Consider the following 18131-nt stretch of genomic DNA (forward strand, 5'->3'; position numbering starts at 1 on the left):
AGACCGGCTTCTTTCACGTAGTGTGGATTTGAGATTCCTCCATAACTTTTCCTATCTTGATAGCTTAATTATTTTCATCACTGAATAATACACCGTTGTATGGATGTCTCACTATTTGTTTACCCATTTACCTATTCAATGACATTTTGGGTGCTTTCAATTACTGTAATTATGAAGAAAGCTGCTATAAACATTTGTGAGCAGGTTTTTATATGGATATATGTTTTTAACTCATGTGGGTAAATACCTAGGAGTGTTACTGCTAGATCAGAATGGGAGGACTGTGTTTAGATTTCGAAGGAACTGTCAGCTTATATTCCAAAGTGGAATTCCCATGGAATACAATTTTTTTCAAAAAACACTCTTAAACCAAATACAAGAAGAGTGTATTTCATTGTATACAAAATAACATCCATAAAAGTATTAACAAATGTAAAACCACATTTCCTCCTGGCTATTCCCTACAGGCTTATTTGTTATAGTCAAGGACTTTCCAAAACGTAAAATTTACCTTGGACTGAGAAAGTAACAAACACCGATGAGGACAAGCCCATAGTGAAAATGAAACTTTCATAGGCACAAAGGAATTCGAATGACCCCTTCTTGGAGGTAGTACTGCTTTGTTACACACTGAGAAACTTTGTTCTTTTATCACTGACTTTCAGAAATTTACTGTTTGAAATTATAGAATTAAGGATGAAACACCCCCCTTTTGACAGAGTAGTCTCTCCACAGTGAGATCTTATATGTGATGTGAGGTGTGATGAACAAGGAAAGGCTTTCTCACGCTCCTTACATTCCTAAGTCCTCCACTATGAGTTTTTATATGTCTTGTGAGGGAAGAGCAAGTACGAAAGGCCTTCCCACATTCTTTACATTCATATGGCCTCTCTCCAGTATGAATTCTTCTATGTGTCATGAGGCCTGAGGACTGCCTAAAGGTTTTCCCACATTGCTTACATTCATAAGGCTTCTCTCCACTGTGAATTGTTATATGTGTGGTGAGGTTTGAGAGCTGACGAAAGGCTTTCCCACATTCCTTACATTCATAAGGCCTCTGCCCATTGTGAGTTCTTATATGGTTAGTGAGGTTCCCTGAGTGACTAAAGGCTTTCCCACATTCCTCACATTCATAAGGCCTCTCTCCACTGTGAGTTCGCATATGCAAGGTGAGGTGTGAGGGATCTGTAAAGGCTTTCCCACATTCCTTACATTCATATGGCCTCTCTCCAGTATGAATTCTTCTATGTGTCATGAGGCCTGAGGACTGCCTAAAGGCTTTCCCACATTGCTTACATTCATAAGGCTTCTCTCCACTGTGAGTTCTTATATGTGTAGTGAGGTTTGAGAGCTGATGATAGGCTTTCCCACATTCCTTACATTCATAAGGCCTCTGCCCATTGTGAGTTCTTATATGGTTAGTGAGGTTTCCTGAGTGACTAAAGGCTTTCCCACATTCCTTACATTCATATGGCCTCTCTCCAGTATGAATTCTTCTATGTGTCATGAGGCCTGAGGACTTGCTAAAGGCTTTTCCACATTGCTTACATTCATAAGGCTTCTCTCCACTGTGAATTTTTATATGTGTAGTGAGGGTTGAGAGCAGACTAAAGGCTTTCCCACATTCCTTACATTCATAAGGCCTCTGCCCAGTGTGAGTTCTTATATGCTTAGTGAGGTTTCCTGACTGACTAAAGGCTTTCCCACATTCCTCACATTCATAAGGCCTCTCTCCACTGTGAGTTCGCATATGCGAGGTGAGGTGTGAGGGATCTGTAAAGGCTTTCCCACATTCCTTACATTCATATGGCCTCTCTCCAGTATGAATTCTTCTATGTGTCATGAGGCCTGAGGACTGCCTAAAGGCTTTCCCACATTGCTTACATTCATAAGGCTTCTCTCCACTGTGAGTTCTTATATGTGAAGTGAAGTTAGAAGAATACCTAAATGTTTTCCCACATTCCTTACATTCGTAAGGCCTCTGTCCATTGTGAGTTCTTATATGTGTAATAAGGGATGAAGCCTGACTAAAGGCTTTCGCACATTCTGTACATTTATATGGCTTGTCTCCACTGTGAGTTTTTCTATCATTAGTGAGATGTGAGGAACACTTAAAGGCTTTTCCATATTCCTGACATTCATAAGGTCTTTCTCCACTTTGAATCCTTCTATGTATAATGAGGTTTGAGGATTGCCTAAAGTCTTTCCCACATTCATTACATTCATAAGGCCTCTCTCCACTGTGAGTTGTTATATGTGTAGTGAGGTATGAGGGCCAACCAAAGGCTTTCCCATGTTCCTTACATTCATAAGGCCTCTCTTCACTGTGAGTGCCTAAATGTGCAGTGAGGGCTGAGGAAAAATTAAAGGTTTTCCTAAATTCCCTACATTCATAGGGCTTATCTCTGTTATAGAAAAGGAGGGATAAAGGGTCACTAGAAGAACTTTCTTTACATTCACCCTTGTGACCTCTCACATGTGTCCAAAAGGACGAGAAACTACAGAAATCTTTCCCATACTCATTACATTTATACTGATTGTCACTAGTGAGTGTTGTCACAGGATTCTTAAGAGTTGAGATACAAATGAAATCCTTCCCACATACCTCACACTTATGGGGTTTCTTGCCACTAAGAGGTCTCATAGGAGTGGTACCACCACAGGCTTCTCTACACGCAATAAACTGACAGGCATGGTGGTTATGTGATGAGGGATCCATGATGGCTTTTTCACAGTCAGAGCATTCAAAAGGATTTACTTCTGGAGGATTTCTTTTCTGCACGGTAAGATTTGGAATCCGCCTGAAGGTTTTCCCACACGGATTGTCTTCATTTTTTTCACGGAGGTTTTCTACTGTATGAATTCTGTTAAAAACAGGCAACATGTTGTTGGAAATCAATTATTTCCACTTCACCATTACCTAACAAAGCGAACATGCAGTTTTTCGCTTGACTTCTCTCCTGTTTCATACTTCAAATCATCTAGCAGAAATAGTACCATAATCGTCACTGCTTTTCTAAAATATGAGGCTTTCTGATCATTGTGTTTAAGTGAAATATGTTTCAAATACTCAATGTCTGACACACATTTATGAAAAGGTTGTGAAAATTCTCTGAACACGTAAGTTTTCAGCAAAGTTTATACATACACAATATACGTACACATATATATATATATATATTTATATATGTATAAGCACAGATCAGGGCTTCAAACTGGTTTGTATTGCTTCAACAATTGCCCACGTAAATAACGGCAGTGTTCGCGTTGGATATCTGTTGCCCATCGGATTTCAACCTGTGTTGGGAACAAACCACAGAGCCCTGAACAAAGATGGCAGCCAATCTCACAGCTTTCAATGTGCGTCGCTGCCCACAGTACTGTCAATAATCTGATCTGCATGAATTCGAAAAAGATTCAGGAATCTGCTGCAGAACACTCAATAACAGGACTGTGACGAGCAACACACATTCAAAGCAGTGTAGTGGGACATCGTCTTTGTGCAGGGCACTGCCAACTGTTCTCTGCTCAGGTCAAAATTCCAACAGGCTATGCAATGTGTACACCATCCTTCTTTATGTTTGCAATTACTGAACTGTTCTGAAACAGTTGGAAGCCTTGGTATATACACATCAACATATGAATGTGTATTTTAACGTCATCACAACTTAGGATTTAATCCAGAAGCACCGTTTTCTCTTGTTGGAATGACACTCACCTCAAATGACTCTCTTGGTTTTTATGATCATCTTTATTACTGTGTGATTCAGAGGTTTCTCCTAACATGGAGGACCAGGTGTTATTTTTTATGTATCCCACCATTATATCTTTGCTGGGTAACTTTTCTCCATCCTTAAGGTTTCCAAAGTCTGACCCAATAATTCAAGTTGAGGTTCGCAATATGAAACAAATGGAAAGAAATTATTTGGGGAAAAAAGACCACTGTTAATAAAGACGTAGCCACATTTCACTGTTTCAGCACTTTACCAATGGTTTAGAAGCAGTTTACTAGGACATACTTCTATGAACTTTGACCGTGACGGATACATGAACAAGTGTAGTTAGAGCTAAGTAGAAATATACTGCACACGATATACATGTAACATTAAAAGAGGAAAAGGATCCGCATAACCGCAGCTGTGAAAGGATTGCTAAAGTCAGAAAAGGAAGCTCAGGTTTCTGTGAAGTTGTGTCTCTGGGAAAACAAATGTGTAGAGCTGACATGGTGCTCAGGAAGAAACGCTTATCATGAGGGAAGACAGTGAAGAGTAATGAGGAGTTCCTTGACATTGAGGCAATACTTTGCTCTTCAGGGTCTCTGAAGATAGACAGGTGTGGGTTGATTTGCAGCAAAATAATCATGTCAAACTTGTAATCAACACAGTAATACTCTACACGGTCCCCAAATACAATACTCTCTGTGCCCCAAAGTGATCCCTAAAACCAGTGCTTACATTTACAACACTTAAAGAGCCTCAAGGCTTTTAATCACAAGAGAAATGAAAACTAAGTATAATACATACTGCTTTGTGCTCACGGAAAGCCAAGATACATGAGCTCTATGGGCCAAAGGACCATGCCTCCTTTATTTAATGATTTATTCTCATTCCTCAGCCCAAATTCTGGAGTAAACTTAATGAGTAAAATAGTTTTCTTCAGTAAAGGAATAATAGAAAACCGAAAAAAAAAAAAGGAATCTGCTCTTTACCTATTGAGGCCAGGTTTCTGAAGGTTTCGATCATCACATCTCTGTAGAGTTTCCTCTGAGTAAGATCCAGCAAAGCCCACTCTTCCGGGGTAAAGACCACAGCCACGTCCTCAACAGCCACTGAGTCCTAAAACATTGACACATTCTGCATCAGCAAGGTACCATGGACTTCAGTGTGTACAAGAATGAAGGGTGAGTCTGACAGTCCTGGGGAACAGAGGATTCTTAGGGATTTGACACAAGGTTCTGTGTACTATCAAGGTCTACTCTAGGGTATGGCCATCAGCCTCGTCCCTTCACTAACTACATTCACTTCCTCACTGATTGCTTTCTGTCTCACGGACTTCCAGCACTGAAATTATCTCTCTACGGTTCGACTGTGACCAATTGCAGTCGTATTCTCCTCTCTCTTTACACTCTGGAATGGTTAGAAAACATAGCAGACATTAGAGAAATGCTCTCATTCAGATCTTCACTTCCTTGTGAACAAACAATTACCACTCCTTCCATAAGCCCTACCAGAACACACTCAACAAAACATAAAGCACCGGGTGGAGACAGGATGATGTATAGTAACTGGTAAACACTGCAGAAGGGCAGTTTTGCTTTTGTTTCTCACAACCATGAGAGGACCAGGGGCCAATTATCAACACACTGGCAACCCAAACACTGAGCTGGTCATATTTTCTTCAACTCTTGGAGATAAGCATGTGGCTGATTCAGGTCAGGAGACTCTCATTCAACAGAGAGCACCAAGGCCCAAGGTGGGAATGTGATAGGTCCACAAACACAGTCTAATGTTAGAAGATGACAAGGAGCAAAACATCTGCAGAAACAACACCACACCCTTGTGTTTGCTCAGTGAGAAAAGGTTACCATTTCCATCTGGAAACCCTGGTGGCATAGTGGTTAAGTGCTACGGCTGCTAACCAAAGGCTCGGCACTTCAAATCCGCCAGGCGCGCTTTGGAATGTCTATGGGGCAGTTCTACTCTGTCCTATACGGTCGCTAGGAGTCGGAATCAACTTGATGGCACTTGGTTTGGCTTTTGGTTGGGATGACTGTAAAACATGATGAACGTAATCAGTGTCACCAAACTATACATGTAAACGCTGTTGAATTGACAAAGATTTTGTTAGGTATAACTTCTACCACAAAAACATTAATTTTATAAGTAAGCTGAAATGCAGGTGGTTTACCGGTTAAATTGCCCATGGAGCCTAGGAAATAGACTTACACACCAGCCCTCTAGGGGCTGTGCTTCAGAATTCTCTCACATTCGCAGACCCTCGAAGGCACCTAACCATGACTACCTGAACCCTGACCACTGGAAGCCCCTGGTCTGTAAGAGTGACCTTTCTGAAACAGCAGCAGTCCGTTGGGTTCCTCGTGTCAAGAGGAGAGAAAAGGCTGCTAAAAGACGCCTTCAGTGCTGAAACAGAGAAATTTTAGAGAAAGAAGACTCCTCTTGTCAGGCGGGAAATGGTGACGTGAGCAGCCTATGACATCTCTAATCCTTCCTGGTATGATCGGATGACAGCAACTTTGAACCAGAGCCCAAAGCCAAAGGTCTCCTCCACTGCAGTGGGCGAGGTTATATATTTTAAACTCAGCAAAAACCCTGGTATCTATTATAGAATAATGATGAAATGTCCCATGTACTGAGCAACTGTGATTTTTCTTTCATGACTCTTCTAAGCAGATATTATTTCAGACAGGTCATAGCTGAGTAAAGTTAGAGATGATCATTTAATCACATCCTCAGTGTTTCCCACATGGAACTCTGCTGAGCCAGGATCACAATGCGGGTCAATTTCTCTTTAAAGTCTAAATTGCTGACAACTGCATTTCTGTCCATATGCATACAGTTTTGTTGTTATTTTTGCTGTTACCGTCCAATAACACCACAAAAAAATAAAACAAAAACCCAAACCCACTCGATGATCTGAAGTCCTCGTGGATAATAGGAAGAGGAGAAAAAGGTAAACATTCTATTCAATTCATACAACCAAGACATACTTCTCCTGGCAAAGCCCTGTGTCTCAGACAAGACTTCTTCCCTCCAGACCCTTAATTGTGGCTACATTCATTAATTAAAATTGATTCAGGTCCTACTGATACAGAGGCTAGTGCACACTGGCAAAGCAGATACAGCAATGAACAAAACGAACACCCCGATAAACATGGATACTAAATTCTCTGAGTGGGGACAGTAAATTTAAATACATAAACATGTATTTATAACTATCATGTGGCAATATGTTCTATAAAAGAATTCAGGTCTTTGAGAAGAAACCGTTCTAGAAGGAGGAAACAGCCAGAGCACAGGTCAGAAGGTGTGAAGGTGTCTTGGATGTCTTAGGAAGAGCCAAAGGCCCACGTGGCTGGAGCAGAATGCAATGCAGAGGAAAAACCGGATTAGGAATGTGGAGGGGTGATTGGGGGTCAGTGGGCTTATCATGTTCGGGGGAACTCGTTGGCAACTGAAAAGAATCTAGCTTTTAATCTTAGCGAAATGCTGAGTAATTTTACACTTTTGAGCAGTGGAGGAAACTGGTATGATACCTCTCAATCCTTTAAAGACTCAAAGTGCTCCAGTGCCTAGGGGGACTCAAGAACACTGTTCAGAGACATGGGACAAGGATGGCTCTAGAGGGTCGGGGCTCAGCCTCCACAGCCAGAGCTGCTCCGTCTTCAGATTCAGGACAGAGGACTCTGTCGTTCAACACAGAACACCAAGAACCTGGACGGGGGGAGGGGGGATATTAACACCGTGTGATGCTACCTCTGAGAGTCACATAAGGAAGGTGACACCAGGTATTCAAATCTTCAAATGCCATGTATGTAGGGATGAAGGACCCAGAGACAGTGGAGCAAGGTATTAGGGTGCCTCCTAGGGCTCAGTTCCTCAGCCTCCTCTGTCACTGTTTTCTTCACTGAAACCACAGTCCCGCAGCACACGGCTACTTCCCAACAATTCCGATCCAGCCTCACCCACATAATGCTAAGGATAACCCAGTTCTGCATAGAACTCACCATTTTCTTCTCCAGCTTCTGGGAGTCTATGGAATGACGTCTCTGACCCCAAGAAGCCACTTCCAGGAAGAGGGACAGGACTGGAAGCAGAGGCCTGGGCAGTCTGGAGGCAGATGAATAATGTTTGGTCCACACACCAGTGACAGCAATTGAAATCCTTCCTTGTGATTGATGGATGTGCCAGATGGTCGCCTGAGGTCCCCAGCTGCCTGGACTTGACTAGTTCTCCCTGCACCACACCTGAGGTCTGAAATGGAAGAAGGATGGGGAAGAAACAGTGTGGAGGAAGCAGGGAGTGACAGGCCTTTGGCCTCCTCCCAGGCTCAGGGCAATGCTCCACCCTGAGGGCCTTTACACTAAAGGCAGAACAGGCTCCAGCCCCCACAGCACACACCTGCATTCTTCAGGAAGCTCCACAGGCCTCTCCTTTCTGCAACAAGATCACACATGGAGGAATTTACCTCTCCCACAGCATGAGAAGCAACCAGGCCTGGCCAGGCTACAAAACTTGAACCTGATTTCCTCCAGGGACTTAGGGGTTCAATGTTCAAGTTGTGGGCTTACCTATGTACCTTTGTTCCTGGTGTCAGATGTCACTGTTATCTGACATTAACATGGATGAAATTTTAAGAACATACTTTTCATATATTGACAATGAACTCACCCTGGTTCATTTATTTTTAAGTTATGTGCTGTTAAAACCTTCCACTGTGCCTTTCTAAAACTTTTTCATCTCATTTATGACACTGTAATATCTGATCAGTATTTTTTCTGTTCCTTTGGAATTAACTAACATTTCTTTCTGCCCCTTGACTTGTCTCGTATTTTTTCCCCCTTCATTTTCAAACCATGAGAACACCACTCACTAAGATTTTGAGAAATCTGGGGGGATTCCTGAACACTTTTTCTTCCTGATATAGATCAACAAATAAATCAGAAAATCTTTATGCTTTCACGAAGGACTCGTCTCGTACTTCACTTCCTATTTCTTTTCACCCTGCTCCCTCTCCAGGTTGAGTCCTATTTCATTTCTTGGTCTCACTGTCAATGAATTCTCTGTTGCAAGATCTTTACACCAGTGTCTCCCCTCTACGAATTACCCTTCTTTTTTATTTTCTGTAATACAGCTCTCTAATTTTAATTCACATCATTATTTCTCGACTAGTATTTCCAGCATAAACCACGAGCTTGTTCAGTATGTGGAAAACTCAACTCCCATCCCAGAATTTCTCAATCAAAATTTGCATTTCAACCAGATCTGGGGGTTATGCACATTGACATTCAACCCTGAGAATCATTCAGTGATGTACAGGAATGAGCAGTCTATGAAGGGATGCCCTTTCATCCATCCACACCTCTATTGTATCACTGGCTATTTTCCTGATTCACAATCAATCTGCGCGTCTAGGCCTCCTCACAAAAAGTCTTCCTTAATTTGTTCATAACAAGCTCCTGCCTGACATCATTCAATCATCGTTGTCACTTCCAAATTCTATCTGTGGCATAGGAAATGCTCAGTGCCCATCAGTGGCTGTCCATAGGCCTTCCAAAAGCCCAGAGTATTCAGCACGGTTCTAAACGACCTGTTCCAATCCAGCTCACACAAACCTCACCACTCACTTGTTGTTTTCTCTGCTTTAATCATCTCCGACTTCCATCAATGAATGGATAACATTGGGTTCTCTGCTGCCTCAGGGATTTACACATTTATTTTTCCCAACTGAAATACTCTTTCCACTCCCACCCATACAAAATGGTATCAGCTCTACACAACACTGCATGTAGCTAAAAAAAACAAACCTTTTTCTGAATCTTCACTGAGATAATTTCCCTTTTCAAGCAGTTGCACCTCACTCTCGGGTTAGGTCTTTTTAATACAGATATCACATATCCTTAGTTTTTCATTCTTTCTTTAAAACTGTCTCCCAAGCTAGACTATAAATCTATGGGCAGACACTCTGTATTTTGTCTTCTTGTTCCTTCTGGTCTTTGACACTGATCATTGAGGACACACACAGATTATTACCTGTTATATATAGTCTTCAGCAGCACTATCCAAGAGTACTTTATGTGAAGATAGACATGTTCTGTTTCTGTACAGTCCAATATGGTAGGCACTAGGCCTATGTGCCTATTCACCACAGAATATATGACTAGTGGAATGAAGGAACTCTACTTTTAGTTTTAATTACTTTTAATTGAAATAGCAACACACAGCTAATGGGCATCACACCTCAAGTGAACTCACCAGACCCTTAAGCAACCAACAGAGCAGAGAGGGCATGAAAGCTGCCAGCAGCACAATGCAGAGCTTCACAGTTTTGGGCTTGCTAAAAGTCTGTCACATAGGGAAATGGAACATTGTACTCAGTTTGCTTTTATTTGCATCATGAAGGTTAATGTCAACCTCAATTGGATTTACCTCATTCTGAAAACCTCAATGACATTTAAACATAGAAATCAGTGGGAATAACTGAGGGGACAGGAGGGGCACTTTCTGCAGAGGTGACATTTGAAGTGAGACAAGAATTATAGGAATTATTGAGTTCCTAGAGTTTAAAAGTTTTCCTCTAATCAGCAGAAATACTTGGTGCGAAGGCCCAAAGGCAGGGAAAATGTTGACATGTTTGAAAAAGATTTTTCTAAAAAGATGTCAAGAGCCTATGAAATATGAGGGTGTTCTCAATTTAAGTCAGATGTGGAGGGTCTTGCCAGAGAGGGTAAAATATGTGGATTTTTTCTGGATGTGATTGAGAGTTGGCTTGGTTTACATTGTTGATATCCGCCTCTTGCTGCTGGGTGGAGACTGTACCTTCCTCTGAAAAGAGAAATAGGAGAAGAAAGTTGAGAGCTGCCTTCCTAAGGGAGCTCCCCTCTCACGGTAGCTTGGACTGTTTCCCTGAATGCAGTGAATGAATGAAGGCTGGTGCAGCTTACCGGCTGGGAAAGCCACGTGAGAAGTAGATTTGTTCAGGTGAGATTTTAAAAGCTCTGTCTTGGACACGTTAGGTTTCAGAGCGTTACAGTCCTTAGTGTTCCAGGTGGGCTATGGGAAGGACTTGGTGTCTGAGTCCATTGGGACCCAAGAGCCTGAATCTCATCCTGTGGGCCGTCTTCTGCTGGCCACGAACAATCACACTGTGTCCTCTGAAACAGGCTGCATTCCCACTTCTGAAGCTGCAAGCTAAAGGAGAGGAAGAGCAGAGTGTTGGCATGGATGAGGCCTTTAGCAAATAATTAATGGTTCCTGGCACAGATTGTAACGTCTGACAGCGGACATTTGGTTTCTGTACTAAGGGACTAGACGAGCTTGATGCAGACCAGGGGCTGGTAATTACAGTCAACTTCTGGATGAAAAGCTTCTTTTTTTCTGCTTGACTTCAAGGCTGTGTGAAGACTTCTCCTGAGTGAAGACATCCCTTATTTTAACTGAACCACTGCTTACACTTGTACACGTTACAGTGAATTCTTTAGATCTTCGTAAACACCCAGGCATATTTGGAGGAAGCATGTGAACCTGCCTTTTTGGTAACTCAGAAAAAGGCCAACATGGAATTTCACGTGGTTTAACCTGTTTCGTTGAATAAGAAATTAAATGACTACCGTGTGTGTGTGTGAGAGAGAGAGAAAACTAATAAAATGAAGAAAGCTTTCTTCGCTGGAAAAAAAAAAAAGCTGATATTGTCATGGTATCTGAGGAGCATTTCTTAGATTCTCACCTAGGAAAACTCAGTAGTTTTGAATGAAGGCTTGAATTTGACATGAAGTAACATGACAACGGTCATGTCTCCAAAGGAAAGTCCCATCCAGAATGGGAGTACTCCTAGAATATCTATCTCTAGAGAAGGAAAATAGGAGGCACCACATTATTCAACACCATGTTGAGATTAAAAGTGCTGTTTAATGATTGGTTTTACTGTACGCATTTTTAAAGTTTTTGACTCATACAATATTTTTACAATTTAAAAAAAGAAGCACCTTTCTTTTCTCCACACACTAGCTTTCAACAATGGATTCTGAGCTACAATAGCAAAAAGCTCAAGGAATAAAAGACAAAACAGATCAATTAAGACTCTCAGCAAAGGGAAGAGACAATCTACAGAATGGGAGAAAATACACTGAAACCTGTGAGAGCTGGAATTTGACAGGATTGCCTTCTTTTTCTGGGTCTTGCAATTTTTCCGCCTTTTACACAGCGCAGCCTTGCCATTTTTTGGTCACTTCTTTAATGGAAAATATTTGAGTTTTCCTACTCTGACAGGTTTCCACCTTAGAGGTTCCAGCTTTCGCAGGTTTCACTGCATTTGGGAATCATACATGCCATAAGGGTTTAGTATCCAGGACAGAGAAAGACCTCCTAAGTGTCAGCAACAATTGTAAAATCGGGCAAAAAACTGTAGGAGACATTTCACCAAAGATGATAAGCAAATGGTCAATAAACACATGAAAAGATGATGAATGCCCTTGTCATTAGGGAAATGCAAACCCAAACCACAAGACACACCACCTCATCCCTAGGAGGATGGCTACTATCAGAAACAACAAGAGTTGGGGAGAATATGAAGAAATTGCCGGAGGGTTGCAAAATGGTTCAGCCTCTGTGGAAAAGTGTGCCTGTTTTTCAAAATGTTAAACATACAAATAGCCTATGACCCAGAAATTTCCATTTATAGGAGCGCAGATGGTGCAAATGGTTAAGTACCCGCTTGCGAACCAAAAGACTGACGGTACGAATAACAACAAAAAGAGCAGATGTTGAGGCTGCTGATGAACAACCATATACCTCATGGGACGTGGTTCCTTGCTTTGGAGGTTGAGCGTTACTCTTTCATGGGACATCGCAGTTAACTGGCCTAATAACGTGTGGAGTGATTTAACCTCCTAGTTCACTGTGTGGTACCTGGGGTCTTACAAGCTGCCATCCAAGGCACAAAAGTTGGTCTGTATTCACCTGGAACAACCGAGGAAAAAGTTGAGTCAGGAAAAGGAGGAGGATAAGGAATGTGTGGTAACTGCCTCCATGAACAGCTGCCTCATTGGCCATGAGAGTAGAAGAACAGGAGAGTGCCTGGCTGCCATTACAGAATATCTTCTTCGAAACTTCTATAGCAGAATCCTGATCTAAAGAGGGAAAATGCACAACAGAATTTCAAATTCTTATGGACTCCAGGCTTCCTGGAGCCATGAAGGTTAGATGAACCCCTGAAGCTATTGCCCTGCGATCATCTTTAAACCTTAAACCAAAAATATCCGTTAGAGTCTTCTTAAAATCGAACAATAGTTTAGCTTAAGTAGTAAACAATGAGCCTTGAGCATTCTGCTCTTTAGAAAACTGTCTATGTGGGATCAAACTGACAACAGCAACTCAGAAGAGCTGACAGGAACCCTAGGGAGCACTGAGTTTATGTTAAGGGGAGAACAACTCAGAAAAGTTCAGTGAGAATGGTTGTGTGACTGGAAGAACGTAATCAATGTCGGTAAACGGTACCTGTAGAAAATGTTGAATTGGTGTATGTTTTGCTGTGTATATTCTCCACAACAAAAGTATAAAATTATGTAATTAAAGAAAACAAAAGTTGGCAGTTTCCACCCACCCCAGCGCCTCTGTGGCAAAGACGCCATCATTTGCTTTCGTTAAAATTACAGGAAAAAAACCCTACACTAGAGCTCTACTCTGTCACGTGGTCTCACCATGAGTCTAAAATTACCTCAATGATACCTAACAAGTAGATACACAAAAGGCTTGAAAGTAGGGATGCAAACAGCTATTTTTACACCAATGTTCAAACACCACTATTCAAAATAGCAAAAAAGTGTAAAAAAAAAAACCCAAATGTCCATCAACAGACGCATGGATTAAAAAAATAGAATATTATTCGGTCACAAAAAGAGATTAAGTTCTCATAAATGTTACGCCATGGATGAACCTTGAAAACACTATGCTAAGTTAAACAAGTCAGAGACAAAAGTATAAATCTTGTACAGTCCCACTTAAGTATCTGTAATAGGCAAGTATATAGAGACCAAATCGTTACTAGAGGGAGCTGGGAGAGAGGACGGGAGTTAATGCTTAAGCGACACTGACTTTCTTCTAATGGTGATGGAAAATCTTGGAAGTTGATAGAGGTGATAGTTGCACTACATGGTGAAAGCAATTAACATTGAATTCTGCATGTAAAAATGGTTGAAAAAGGAAAAAGACTTGTTATATATATTTTAACACACACAGATACCATGAAATGACAGTATTAAGAAGAAAGAAATTTAATTTCTTGGTTGGAATGTATAAGTGAAAGGAGGGAGCTTTAGATGCTGTGAGGATATTGAGAGGAAAACTGGTATTTCTAAGATTTCACACCACCCTTAAAAGAAATAAAATCATATTTCAAGAACCGCAGTGCGTAAAGAATTGGTTTTTTAAGGTAATTAGGTCTAGATCACCTTGTTAATGTGTGAAAAAAAGACTCCTTCCATACCAATATATAAATATATATGTACACACAAAACACGAACTATAATTCATAGCAACTTTAAAAAAGATTAAGCACTGGCACTCTCAATAATTTCTCCAACAGGACACTGAAATACAGACACTTGAAATTTGCTCCATAGGGTTTTCAGCGCTGTGACCTTTCAGGAGCACATAGACAGGCCTGTCTTTCAAGGCACATCTGGGTGAGTTCAATCCACCAACCTTTCCGCTAATAATCTGAACCTTTTCAGCTACCCAGGGCCGCCCTACTTCACTCTTTCACTGTGTAAAGTAATTATTATACAAGATAAGGGACCTTTTCAACACTGCAGTGTCGCTGACCCTCTAAGATCTGAAGTATATGGGTTAGTGGCATTACACGGGCCTCCCACCTTCCCTTCATTCCTAATTTTCGCCGCTCTGACTCTAGGAATATGCAGGGTTTGTGCTCCAAGAAGCCGTCGACCTTTTAAGGACTGTGCTTCTTTGGTAGCAGAAACTGTGGTTCTGAAACAGGCTGTCAGCCATACTGAAAACCCCAGTCAACACCCCTCCCCCATCCCCCCTTTGTCTTGCTAACCACAAGCTTGTTTTGAGCAGGAAGTCGCAGCAGGTACTGGCTGGGTCCATTGACTAGCCCTAGTCATGCCTTGAAGCATGCACAGATTGAGATCACATGCTTCACCTGACCCTCTCCCCACCCCAATATAGGCAGGGGAGGGCTAAAGGCAGAAGACTCCAGGTACCAAACCCAACCCCTGAGGCCACTGGAAACAAAAATCTCCCCAGCTCCCCTAGTCAGCCAGCACGTGGCCATAAGGTCACTAGACCCCAGGTGCTCCTCGTATATGCAGACAGTAAACTTGCCACTTTCTGTTACCCTTGCAATCAGTGTCCATCTTATTTCAATTTTTTTTAATAAGACAGGACCAGAACCCGAGTGGTTAGGTTACAGTTCAATTCTCAGTACCCAATCTAGCACAGACTACACACCCAGGGTGTGTGATCTCAATAAATCGTTCGTCGCCTGCATTAAGACCGTTCAGCAACATCACATTTTATATCGGACCAACTACGACCGGCTGTATGGTTTCTCACACAATCGTGATGAAAATTTCTGCCTTAACGCCCCAGGAATTCCTCGAAAGCTACCTGTATTAAATGTTTTCCTCCTGAAACTGGGATAAACATGCTCCTAAACCTACGTACTATTTCCAAGTCATGTTTGTTGATTGTTCATCAGTCCTAAATACATATACCCATTAAAGGAGGAGGTTATAGTCCTCGCCACAATCTTCATTTCCCCAGGATCACTAATACTCAACAAAAGTCCTGCCTGATGAAGGACAGAAAAGAAAGAGGAGCCGTTTCAGGCAGGGAGACCGTGATCACTATGCCCCTTGAAGTAACAACAGATTTGCATTTGAGTTCAGACACTGCTACTTAGCAGGTATTTGTCTACGCGCGAGGTATTAAATTTCTCCGAGATTATTAGACTTCTGTAAAACGTTACAAATCGTCGCTCCCTGGCAGTGGTGTTTGGAGGCTCAGAGAAGGTCCCTTAGACGAAGTCCTCGACCCCGTGCCCAGTCCTCCAGAAACAGCTCAGTAAACGGTAAATATACGCAGGGGCCAGCAGTGACTGAGGGCTGAGGAGCAGCTCAAGGTAACCGCGCACCTGTGTCTCCACAACACGTGGGGACGCGCCATTCAGACGCCGGGAGCGACCCGAACCCCCAGGAGGCCCGGGACCCTGCATGTCTCCGCCTTTCCTTAGCAGCACAGGTCTGCGCGGCTCCCACCACTTCACCTGTCCACGCACCGACACACACAGGCCTCCAGGAAGCAGTTGCTGCCACACACCGGAGGAGCCGGACGGACGCCGACCAAGGAGGCACACTTTCGCTTCCGGTGAGCAGGAGAAGCAGCGGGACTCCAACAGGAACACAGAAACTAGTGATTCATCTCATTCATCGGATATATGGGAAAAAGTAAAACAAAATAGCAATGAAAATATTCATGAATTTATCAAGGAAAGCAGGTGATATGGCCAGGTAGCATTCAAACCAAGGAAGCTTTGAGCATTGCATATTTGCAATTTGTTTGTCTAACAGAGCACACACGAGTAGGAAAAAAATAAGCATATGAAATCACAGCTGATCTTAGGTACAATCAGGTAGGTTCCAACTCATAGTCACCATACGTACGACAGAACCAAACACTGTCCGGTCCTGCACCATCTTCACAACCATTGCTATTCTTGATCCCATCATTGCAGCCACTGTGTCAATCCACCTCATTTAAGGTCTTCCTCTCTTTCTTCTACTTTAACAAGCATGATGCGCTTCTCCAGGGACTTCTCCCTCCTGATAATAGTCAAAGTACGTCAGACGAATTCTCGCCATCCTCGCTTCTAAGTAGCATTCTGGTTGTACTTCTTCCAAGACACATTCCTTCGTTTTTCTGGCAGTCCACAGTATATTCAATATTCTTTACCAACACCGCAATTCAAAGGCATCAGTTCTTGAGTCTTCCTTATTCATTTCCAGCTTTTCTATGCATATGAGGTGAGTGAAAATACTATTCGTTGGGTCAGGTGCACCTTATTTCTCAAAGTGATATTTCTGCTTCTAACAGTTTAAACTGGTCTTTTGCAATAGTTTTGCCCAATTCATCATTTGATTTCTTGACTGCTGCTTCCATGGGTAAAAGTTTCTGTAAAAAATAGCTCTAAGAAACTCAATAGGAGGATGCTCTTTAGTAGCAATTACAGAGGGGCAAATCAATACCATAGACATACCATTTCACTTCCACTAGGATAGCCAAATTTAAAAAATCAGGAAAAAAAAACAAGTTAGGATGTAGGGAAATTGGAAACACCTATTGCTAGTCGGAATGCAAAATGGTAAAGCCCTCCAGCAAAAACTGTAGTGGTTCCTCAAAAACTAAAAATAGAACTTCCATGTGACCAAGCAACTCCACTCCTACTTACATAACCAAAAGACTTGCAAGCAGAGGCTCAGAGACTTGTACATCCATGTTCATTGCAGCACTGTTCACAATAGCCAAAAAGTAGAAGCAACATAAATGCCCATCTACATTTGAACGGATAAAGAAAATGTAGAAGAAATGAACTATCAGTACACATGCTACAATACAGATGGAGCTGGGAGACATTCTGCTGAGTGAAATAAGTCAATCGCAGAAGGACAAATACTGTACGACTTGACTGATGTAAAAATGCAAACCCAAATCCACCGCCATCCAGTCGATTCTGACTCATGGGCAATCCTATAGGACAGAATAGAACCGCCCTATAGGGCTCTAAAGCTGTAATATTTACGGAAGCAGACCGTTACATCTTTCTCCTGTGGAGTGACTGGTGAGTTCAAACCGCCAACCTTTCAATTAGCAGTCGAGTGCTTAACCACTCCGATACCAGGGCTCCGTAAAAAGACAAGAAAAGCAAATGTGTGGAGAAGAAATTTCATTAGTGGTTATTGAGGTGAGAGGGAAAGGAAAACGAAAATGAGATGGGGTTAAAGGTGATAGAAATACCACATTGATTAAGGGCAGTGTTGCATGGCCGATTATTCTAATAACTACCGGCAAGTTGGAACCTGTAAAAAGTTGAATTAGCAAAATTTGTGTAATATATTCACAACACTAACAACAACAACAAAAGTTCTTGCTGAGGCTGCTTAAATCTCATGAGATTTAGAGGTTTATGACCATGGATTCATGAGACATCCCAGTTAATTGGCGTAATGACACGTTTGGTGTTTCTGTTCTACCTTCTAGTTTGTTGTGTAGTGCCAGGTGTCTTAAAAGCTTACAAGCTGCCATCCAAGATACACAGGTGGACTCTGTTCACCTGGAGCAACAGAAGAAGGAGAGTCAAGAATAGGAGGAAGA

At 42.0% G+C, this 18131-nt stretch overlaps 1 protein-coding gene across 1 annotated transcript; it reads right to left on the reverse strand.

The window, feature by feature from the left end:
* Window positions 1-742: 742 nt before the first annotated feature.
* On the reverse strand, window positions 743-15975 carry LOC111747942 (zinc finger protein 709-like). The gene is made up of 4 exons (XM_064278015.1): window positions 15895-15975; window positions 4709-4835; window positions 2921-2981; window positions 743-2864 (listed from the first exon to the last, which is right to left on the reverse strand). Exons 1-4 carry the CDS (start codon window positions 15973-15975, stop codon window positions 743-745), a joined length of 2391 nt encoding a protein of 796 aa, XP_064134085.1.
* Window positions 15976-18131: the final 2156 nt, after the last annotated feature.

Source organism: Loxodonta africana, chromosome X, assembly GCF_030014295.1.
Source record: "Loxodonta africana isolate mLoxAfr1 chromosome X, mLoxAfr1.hap2, whole genome shotgun sequence".
In the NCBI taxonomy this organism is placed as follows: domain Eukaryota; kingdom Metazoa; phylum Chordata; class Mammalia; order Proboscidea; family Elephantidae; genus Loxodonta; species Loxodonta africana.

Excerpts from the sequence above, each read along its gene's own strand:
- LOC111747942 (XM_064278015.1), bottom strand. The coding sequence starts at position 15,975 with ATGCAGGGTCCCGGGCCTCCTGGGGGTTCGGGTCGCTCCCGGCGTCTG. Across the intron at positions 4,836-15,894 it reads CACGTGTTGTGGAGACACAG|GACTCAGTGGCTGTTGAGGA; the intron begins GTGCGCGGTTAC and ends TCAATGTTTTAG. Across the intron at positions 2,865-2,920 it reads CTGCATGTTCGCTTTGTTAG|AATTCATACAGTAGAAAACC; the intron begins GTAATGGTGAAG and ends TGTTTTTAACAG.